Here is a 9,958-nt window from a genome sequence, read left to right on the forward strand (position 1 = left end):
AAACCTTTAGTTAGCAGAGTAAAGATGACCTGGCATATCTGTGTCTACTACTTGTGGGATGGCTAGAAGGATGAGACCTCAGTGTGACATCGGTTGCTATTCTAAGAATCATGTACATAATTATTTTCACTCAAACTCAACAATTTTTAGATAGGTACATTTTAATCAAGGTCATCTGTACCTGAACATCCTACTTCACAGCAGCCATACTGCAGGACACAATGTTTTAAAGAACTAAGAGAAGCAAACACCAGAGGACATTTGTACAGAGAATCTGGCTGTTATTAGTAGACATAGAACAATGGTTATTAGGTTCACAAGGAGGTAGAACCTAGAATTTGATTGTCTCACTCTTCAAGTCAAACCTACATATTTCTCAATGTAGACTATCTAGTATTTCCCATTAGTGCTTTCTCCTAATTTTTTAAAACCTACTCAAACCAACTCAAGTAATATTTATTTCATTATTTTTCCTTTATTAGCCACACATTCCAAGTCTGGTTAGAAAATCATGAGACTGGCAGTCTAACAGCCTGGGGGAAATTCCCTGGTTGCCAATGTTGCCATGGAACATTAATCAAGCTCCAAGTGAGCACTAGAGGGTCTGAGACACAGTGCTTCCTCAAACTTGGAGGTAACTGTGAAAGCCATTCAAGTCAATTTTCATTCTTTCTTCCTTTTCTTTTTTCTTTTTTTTGGAGACAGGTTCTCACGATGTATCCTTGAACTCACAGAGATCTACCTGCTTCTGCTGACTGAGTGCTGGGATTAAAGGTGAGTACTACCACACCTGGCTTTCCATACCTAACTTTCTCTACTAGTTTGGTCATCTGGGGGAAACAGTCACCAGAAAACAGACCAGTAGGGAGGCTGCCTGGTCAGAACACATGGAGGCAGTTCTCTTCTGTGGATCCACAAGAGCAAATGGCTTTGGTGCTATGTGGCCAGCACTTAACCTAAGCAAAGTGTCCAGTCCTCTCCACTGTGTGCCTCAAAAAAGGTAGTTTTTACTCTTTAGGAATAAAGACTATGGAAGCCACAAGCTCACTATAGAAGTATCAAAATGGTGTGGAAAAGGAGCACCATGGGTTGATTTTTATTTTTTTTTCCAAATGATAACAATCTGTTATGTTCACACCACAAAAAATTAAGCCCTTCAAAATTCATGCAGAAAAATCAAATAGATAAGAACATACACATTGAAAGTAGGCAAAATATTTTAACAAAAAAATTGTCTAAAATATGCAAAATTCACTATGAAATGTTTTGATTTTTATGATTTAGTACTTATGCCAACCTGATTTGGTTGCTTGAATCTCTATTTTAGAATATCTATTTTTTTAAAAAATAATCTATTTCTATGCTGTAAACCAGTACCTTCATATCCACATGTAAGCTATCCTGCCTTCCTTCAAGTTTTCTGGACTACACAATTAAAACCTGGATTTCAGATGTGAGCACAAGCCTATGGTTATCAACAGCAGCAGCGCTGGGAGGATCTTCACAGCATGGCAGTGAATCCCTCACTTACATTATTCTTGGAACTGAAAACAGACACAGAATGCCTCGGTGTTCATTAGTTCTACCCCTGTCAACTGGCTCTGCACTTGGTTGCTGTGTTCCTCTGTGTGCTACACAGACATGCTGACTTTGCAATCTATGCTTTGTAAGAGAGCAGGTAATTCCAGCACAGAGGAAACCATATAGTGAGGCATGGGGGATGACGTCAGCGGTACCCTTCCACTCTTGTTTATCCAGACTGTGGCTTTCAGTCCCGCATTGAGGCCTCCTTGTATATCGGTTTCTAGTGTGTCACCAACCATCACGCAGTCTCCTGGCTGCACTCCAAGGAGATCACAGCAGTGATAAAATATGGAAGGTGCTGGTTTCTCCTCTTTCTGCTCTCCTCCGACAACAATAGCATCAAAGTAAGACTGGCAGGCACAAGCCTCTATCTTCTCCCTCTGTGTCTGTCTGTCACCGTTTGTTAACAAGAGTAGGCGGACCTCTTTGCGAAGTTCAGTGAGCATGGCTTTGACATCTTCTGCTAGGATCATATGCTGTAAACGTGTAGATTTCCACAGGAAATAACATTCTTCTGCCAGTTTCCTATTGTCAGCACCACCTTTGGTTTCCTGGATTGCTTCTTCCCAGTGTGAAGTCCTCACATCTGTAATGCATGTACTGTAAGGATGAAAGCATTCCTTGCTGAGTTTAACCTGAACTTTATCACAGATGATTTCTGCCTCTTCTTTGTAGTGGTATTTTGATTGTAAGAGCTTTATAACCTAGGCAGAGGAAAAGAACTTGGTCAGCATACCTCATCTTCACAGTCATGTCTTGAGAAACAGAGACTTCTTCCCATTACCATACCATCTCTACAGGGAACTGGCCTTAGTTTTGGAGATACCAAATTAAGGACTCTCCACCCCCAGAGACAATCAATTATCTGTCTACCCCCTACCCCTGCTCCCTGTGTCCATCTCTTTGATTCCCATATGTTTAAAAATCAGCATCTATTTTATGATGATACTTCACATAAAGTAAAACAACAACCTTTCATTGGGTTGGTAGCCTACCATGTTTCATACTGGTCGTGAAGACATGAAAGTAAGAATTTTGCTTAAATCTAGTGAAACATTTTAATAATTTCTGAAAAGCAACACACACACACACACACACACACACACACACACACACACACACACACACACACACACACACACAGAGTACCGAGGATGGAACCAAGGGTTTTGTTTACATTAGGTATACTCTACCACCGAGCTACAGTCCCAGCCCTATTATACCACATTGTTGGGCTATCTTAACTTTTATTAAGGGCTGAAACGTGGCTAGCTTTATGGCTGAATTAGTATATACCTCCTTAACATTTGCTATAACTCTACAATTCCCTTTTCAAGATAAGGCCATGGAAGTTCAGAACTGTTAAAAAATTTCCTGAGTTGGGATTTGAATCCATACTTGTCTGCTTCCACAGCAGACTTGTTTGCCTGATAGAGACAGGGTCCCTTATCCCTGGGGCATCATCACAGGAAAAGGAAGCAGACAGGAGACCATTGTTGACTGATGCCGAGAGTTGACTGCCACTGACAATTAAATGGACAAGGATGATGGAAATAAAACTGAATTCATTCTTTTTTATTTTGGTTTTTCAAGACAGGGTTTCTTTGTGTAGCCTTGGCTGTCCTGGAACTCACAGAGATCCACCTGCCTCTGCTTCCTGAGTGCTGGGATTAAAGGAGTGTGCCACCACCACCTGGCCATGAATTCATTCTTAAGAATAGTTGGATAAGACTTGACAGAGAAGTCATACCTAAAACAAGAGGTGACAAGCAGATAACATGGACATGGGAGGTTTAATTCATTCTACACAGAAGCCACAAGGGCATTGAATTCTGACCCCAACGGGCAAGCCAAGTTCAGCCAAAATGGAAAGGACAAGGAGACACGGATATGCTGGAGGGCCCTTGAACACATGCTGCCCAAATCCCTTCTGCACCCACCCATTTTTCCTACATATGCCCACAGTTTCATACTCAAGTTTGTGACTTCTCTGCTCACAGGCTTATCCACAGATGCATCCAGCATGCAGACTGGGGCTCAAGTGTTGCCCTAGGAGCAGCATTCAGACAACGAGAGGTAGAAACTGTGGATAAACATCACACCTTTGTTGCTTCTTGTGACAACTGAAGCATGTTCTACAGTGTCATTCCAGACTGGTGTCTCATACCAGCAGTTACCTGATCATGATCAACTTCGTAATAGCCACCCTACTCTTATCTCCCACACCCTTCCAATGAACTACCTATACTGAAGGATGTGCTTCTAAAGTCTGTCATACCAAGGTAAATATTGATCTTCAGAAACAAGTGCAAGGCATTGCGCTATGATGGCTGGGAGTGCCGCTCAGCAGCCAAAGAACACGGGCCTAACATGCATAAGGCCCTTTCCTGCACCACCATCAAAAACCCATGTCTGTTGAGGCACAGCAGTCCAATGAGACAGAATGACACAAGGGGCAAGCGGCACATTGCTCACTCCAAAACTACATACTTAACAGGGGAAAGGTATTCATGAAACACAGTTTCTTCTCTTAAAGAGTGTAAGAATTCCTTCTAACAGAGGAAAAGCAAGTATTTCAGGCTATCTGTGTAAACAAGCTTTCTCAATCTGTAGCCCAGGCTGGTTTTGAACTTACAGTGATCCTCCTGCCCCAGTCTGCAAGAAGAAAAGTTTTATTCATCAAGAAAAATACATCAGTCCTAAAAATTTAAGGCAAAGGCAAAACACAGAAAATTAGCCTTTTCAACTCCATGGTTGTGCCACCATCTTAAAACAAAAACAACGTGGAACTCAATTACTCTTCAGCTGTATGCAAAGAGCACTCTAAAAGCTGCAGCAGCCCACTGCGACATGGTCAAGTGACACAGGCCTGGTTGACAGAGTAGAAAGCAACAACGATCCACTATCCCGTTATTGCAGTTGGCAGCACAATAACCTGACTTCTGAGATTCTGTAAATGCAGGGTCAAGGACCTCCAAAAGCACACCACTCCCTTCCCCTAAGTTCCATACCTTTCCTAATCACATCTGTAATTAATTTTCCCATTAGTCACACCATTACTGCTACACAGCAACTTATCAGATTTGTTTATTATGACAATATCATTTTAATCATATTAACATCTTAGTCACTATTCTACTGCTGTGAAGAGAAACCACGACCAAGGTAACTCTTATAAAGGAAAGCATTTAATCCATTATCACGGTGGGAATCAGACAGGATTGATGTTGGAGCTGAGAGCCACATTCTGATCTGCAGGCTGAGGTGCTGGCCTAGCATGGGCTTTTGAAGCCTCAAAGCCCACCCCATGACACACTTCCTCCAACAAGGACATACCTACACCAACAAGGTCACACCTCCCAATTCTTCTAAAATCATGTTGCTCCCTGATGACTAAGCATTCAAATATGGGGGCCATTCTTATTCTAACTGTCATATATCTTGAGCTGAGGGATGGCAAAGTGGGCAAAACACCTTCTAAGTGCAGAGACCTGAGTTCAATCTCTAGAACTCATGGAAGAATGCTGAATAATCACAAGTACTTGCAATCCTAGTACTAGAAGTCCAGTCAGGAAGATCCTGAAGGCTCACTAGCCAGCCAGTCTAATCTAATTGGTGAGCTTCAGTCCAAGAGACCCTGTCGCAAAGGAGGCAGATCGTGTTCTTGAGGATGATACATGAGAGGTTCTCTTCCAGCCCCCACATTGAACACACATGTGTATGCACACTCATGAACATACACCCATGCACATAAAAATATCAAAATCTTTAGAAAAAAAATGTTTATCAGTCACCCATATATTACTAGTTCTAACGGAAATACTGCTTAAGTTGAATCAGCACCTATTATTACAAACTCTCCTAGCCCCTCACTCAAAGTAAGTGTGGGCTCAATTGCAAGTAGAGGACAAAGGCCTCTAACTTGAAGTTGTAAGGACATTTTGTACTTGGGGTGACAGCTTAGAAAGAATTGAGGTAATGAATGCCCCAGGTAACTGAAGGCCTGAAGACAGGAGCCCTATAACATCGAGAGAGCAGGCATCAGTCTAGATTAAAATAAATTGACTTAAAAACTCTAGTACTCTGAACATCTATGAAAAGAAAGATCTTTTCTACTTTCCACTCCCCGGACCTGGAACTAAAGTCACTGTCACAATAAAAGTCAAGCTAACTTATTTGACAAGACTCTCTGAGGATTAGGTTGGGAACGATATAACAGTAACACTTTAAGAAAGTATTTTCTGAATGCCTGTCATTTGAATGTGAAGGGGCTAAATTAAAACACACACACACACACACACACACACACACACACACACACACACACACACACACAAAATGACTGCTAAACAGTCCAGAAGTTTAAATGACTTTTGCTACTATTTTTTTTTTAAGATTTACTTTTATGTAGCTGTATGTATGCATGTCTGCCACATGTGTTGTTGGGCTGCCCATGGAGCCAAAAAGCATCAGATCCCCGGAAGCTGGAGTTACAGGTGGTTGTGAGTCATCCAACATGGCTGGGATATAAATTCAGGTCCTTTGGAGGAGCAGCCAGTGTTAACCCCTGAGCCATCTCTCCAGCTCCTCCACCTGTTTTGTTTTGTCCCCATTTTTAAAAAAAATGTTAAGCCGGGCGGTGGTGGCGCACGCCTTTAATCCCAGCACTCGGGAGGCAGAGGCAGGCGGATCTCTGTGAGTTCGAGGCTAGCCTGGTCTCCAAAGTGAGTTCCAGGAAAGGTGCAAAGCTACACAGAGAAACCCTGTCTCAAAAAAACAAAAACAAACCAAAAAAAAAAAAAAAAGTTTTAGAGACAGAATCTTATGTAGTCCAGGCTGGTCTCAAACTCTCTTTGTATTAGAGGGATGACCTTGAATTTCTGATTCTGATCTTCTGCCTCTACATCATGAATGTTGGGATTACAGGCATGTACCACCATGCCTAATTTTATCTGATTCTGGGGACTGTGAGGCCAGGGATTTGTGGAAATTAGGCAGGCATTCTACCAAATGAACTACATCCTCAGCCCAGATGGTCCTTGTTATTTCTAGTTAAGTCAAACATCATCTACTCATTAAGGCCAAATGTGATGAATCTACCTTAAAATGCTATACATTGCTCCCTCTACTTTTTCTAACATACCTGTAAATGCATTTATCATGTTCAGAGTTATTTCAATCAGACACTTAATTTACAAATGATTTTCTTTTGATCTGTTCTGTGGTGATATTTTGTTAGTGCTCTAGCAAATAAAGCACGACTGGACACCAAAGCACAGAGCCAGCCACTAGCTAACCTTAGAGGCCAGGCAGTGGAGCACACACCTTTAATCCCAGCACTTGGAATCTCATGCCTTTGATCCCAGTCCTTGGGAGGCACACGCCTTTAATCCTAGCACTCGGGAGGAGGAAACAGGAAGTGATATGGTTGGGCAGAGAGAGGAATATAAGGTGGGCAGAGCCAGGAAGGAGCTCAGCCCTTTCAGGCTGAGGAGTTGGTGAGGTAAGAGGTGGCTGTGGCTTGTTCCTTTGTCTCTCTAATCTTTCAGCATTTACCCTGCTATCTGGCTGCAGGTTTTTATTATTAAGACCAATTAGGATTCCAGCTACACTGTTCAATAAGAAACTATACATTTATGCATGTTTCTTCTTGACTATAAAAGCATGCTGTAGTGTTGAATAAGAATGGTCACAATAGGGCTCATGTATTTGACTGTCTGATAACCACTTAAGAAGGATTAGGAGGTGTGGTATTGTTGGAGGTGTGTCATTGGGGGTGGGCTTTTGAGTTTTCAAAAGCCAGGCCCAGTCTTGCTCTCTGCCTCCAACTTGCAGGTCAGATGAGAGCTCTCAGCTACTGCTCCAGCATCATGCACGCCTGCTACCATGCTTCCCACCATGAAGACCATAGACTAGCCTTCTAAAACGTTAAGGAAGCTCTGACTTAAATGCTTCCCCTTGTAAGCTGCTTTGGTCATGGTTTTGTCACAGCCACAGTACAGTAACTAAGACATATGCTTAAAGAGAATGCAAAGAACTTTCCCAAATGACTCTTTAAAAAGTAAAGTTGAAATACTCCTTCCCAAGGCAAAGGCCAGATGGTTTCTTAGCCCCTCATAAATCATTCAGAATGGCTTATGACAGCTGCCATATTACTTTAGAATAGGTAAAAATTTATAAGGAATGTTACAACCTTATAAGATAAAATCTACACAACATTTAATTTTGCTAATTTCATAGACTATTTATAAATAAACGAGGTGGTAAAAGAACCATGACTGGAGATCTGAATTTTTGTCCACCATCCAGGATTCATTCAGCATTTACTACATGTCAAACAAAGATAATTACGACAGCATATTCCCTTTCAGTAAACTCAGGATTCAGCTGTAGGCATGAGCTGCAAAAACTGATAACATCCTCTGGCAGGTGCAATAAGAGATACCATAAAAAAAAAAAAATATGGAGAAATATAGTGGGTTGGTGGTGTTGCTTTGAGATAGGAGTCTCGTTATGTCGCCTAGATTGATCTCAAATTCTGGAGCTGAGTGATGTTCTCGCCTTAGTCTCCCAAGTAAGGTTTTAAAAATACAAAAAACATCCAGGAAAGGCGCAAAGTTACACAGAGAAACCCTGTCTGGAAAAACCAAAAAAAAAAAAAAAAAAAAAATACAAAAAACAAAGCTCACCATGGTAGGAAAGTGGAGATGAATTGGATGTGGTCAGCCTGGAGACAAGACCATAGCAAAAATCTACATAGGTTGAGCCTTTCTGTAATTAAGGCAAGAGTGCATGAGGACACAGTTCATTAAATGAGTGCTGGGTGCTACATTCTTCCTATGTATTGTATTAAAACTACCTGACAGTGGTACACAGACTAATACTCAAATTTTACAAGGATCTGTGGCTAAGCATAGACAGGGAACTGCTGAGGCACTTGTTATTGGGAGAACTGTGATTTAAACGAAATGTACGATTTTAGAGCCTATAACAAGAAACAGCCCAAAACAAAAACTGAGTTTCCAAACACTCGGCTGAGCTGGATAAGAACAGAGGTTAAGTATGCACTGTCTGCAGGCAGAGATAATTGAGAGGGTGTCAAAATGCAAGAGGCAATCAACAGCGTGGAAAGCTTCAGTTAAGACTGATTCCAAGTGTGGGGAGAAATAGCTCAGTGGAAAACTCTTGCTTAGGATGGCAAGGCCACAGGTTCAAACCTCAGAACCAAGAAAACACACACAAACACATGACCCAAAACCAATTCAAAATACCTAGTGAGGTTGGCACTTCGGGAGCAACCCAACCACTTAGCAAGCCTATTGTATTCTAATGGTAGAGACAGAAGCTACCTGCCAGTGGATTTAGAAATACATAGAGGACAGACCTGAAGGAGATAGACGGGTGTTGATTTTCCTAAAAACGTAGCTGTGCAGAAAAGCACAGTCCAAGAGAGGTGTTGTGTAAAAAGAATAAAGTATGAGACAGACACGAACTGCATGTGTGAAATGCGGCAAGAAATGGAAAAGGTTTAAGATCCGGATAAACAAAAACTACCTGATGAAGCATAGGACCCTTGGTATTGAAAGGGCTGGCTTTTGTTAGTGTGTTTTCCACATCTGAAAGTCCTTCGGTTTCTCCTTGAAGCAAAGGCAGAGGAAGGAAAGGAGGGGTGGGTTAAGGGCTGGAGAAGACGAGGACGCTGTCCGACAGCATCTGCAGCTAGAGGAAGGAGGATGCAGATCAGCAATGCCTCACTAAAAGAATGCCCTCTCAGCACTTTATGTCCCGAGGGTCTCAACACCAGAAAGCCCGGAAGGCCAGAGAGAGGCCTGCAGGAGGAAAAAAAAAAAAAAAAAAAAAAAACACTCTGATGCAGGTTAAGTCCAGGCCCCTCTCTCCGAGTTATGTAACTTCCTGGGCTAAAACCTTGTCTGAGCCTCTTTCCCCCAAACCCACCGCAGCCCATCCCGCGCGGGACTGCGGCAGGCGGAGGGCGCGCGGTCCCGTCCCGCGCCGTCCGAGCCCGGGGGACCGCAGGTGGCGGCGACTCTGCTGCAGTCGTGGCAGTTCAGAGTCCAGCGCCCAGCCCCGCGCGCGGGAAGGCAGCTCCGGGGGCATGCGGCGGGGAACCTGAGGGAGCGGAGCGGACCGCAGAGCGCTGGCCCGGCAGGGGAGGGCGACGGCGCGGGGACGTTACCTCCAGCATGCCTCTCCGGCTCGCCCCTGCCGTGTCGATGAGCGTGTTGTCCAGGTCAAAGAAGACCGCGCGCACACGACTCAGCCCCATCGCCTCGGCCGCTCAAGCCGCCCGCGAGCCGCCTCCGCCGCACCGCGCACGCGCGAGGCCGGCCAAGCGACGTTGGGCGGAGTCGCG

The 9,958-nt window shown here is 43.4% G+C and overlaps 1 protein-coding gene across 2 annotated transcripts; it reads right to left on the minus strand.

Annotated features, from left to right (window-relative positions):
- Positions 1-1,044: 1,044 nt before the first annotated feature.
- Positions 1,045-9,941, minus strand: Nanp (N-acetylneuraminic acid phosphatase). 2 transcript variants are annotated; one of them, XM_052724377.1, is made up of 3 exons: positions 9,782-9,872; positions 9,139-9,303; positions 1,045-2,288 (listed from the first exon to the last, which is right to left on the minus strand). In XM_052724377.1, exons 2-3 carry the CDS (start codon positions 9,148-9,150, stop codon positions 1,632-1,634), a joined length of 669 nt encoding a protein of 222 aa, XP_052580337.1. In that variant the 5' UTR covers positions 9,151-9,303; positions 9,782-9,872; the 3' UTR covers positions 1,045-1,631. The 2 variants fall into 2 exon arrangements, with proteins under 2 accessions (XP_052580337.1, XP_052580336.1); XM_052724376.1 differs by lacking the exon at positions 9,139-9,303 and having other exon boundaries at positions 9,782-9,941.
- Positions 9,942-9,958: the final 17 nt, after the last annotated feature.

This window comes from Peromyscus californicus, unplaced genomic scaffold, assembly GCF_007827085.1.
Source record: "Peromyscus californicus insignis strain IS unplaced genomic scaffold, ASM782708v3 Scaffold_7__1_contigs__length_154581171, whole genome shotgun sequence".
NCBI classification, from domain to species: Eukaryota; Metazoa; Chordata; class Mammalia; order Rodentia; family Cricetidae; genus Peromyscus; species Peromyscus californicus.

Coding starts and splice junctions, on each gene's coding strand:
- Nanp (XM_052724376.1), bottom strand. CDS start 9,871: ATGGGGCTGAGTCGTGTGCGCGCGGTCTTCTTTGACCTGGACAACACG. Junction 2,289..9,781: donor GCCGGAGAGGCATGCTGGAG/GTAACGTCCCCG, acceptor TCCTCTGCCTAG/GTTATAAAGCTCTTACAATC.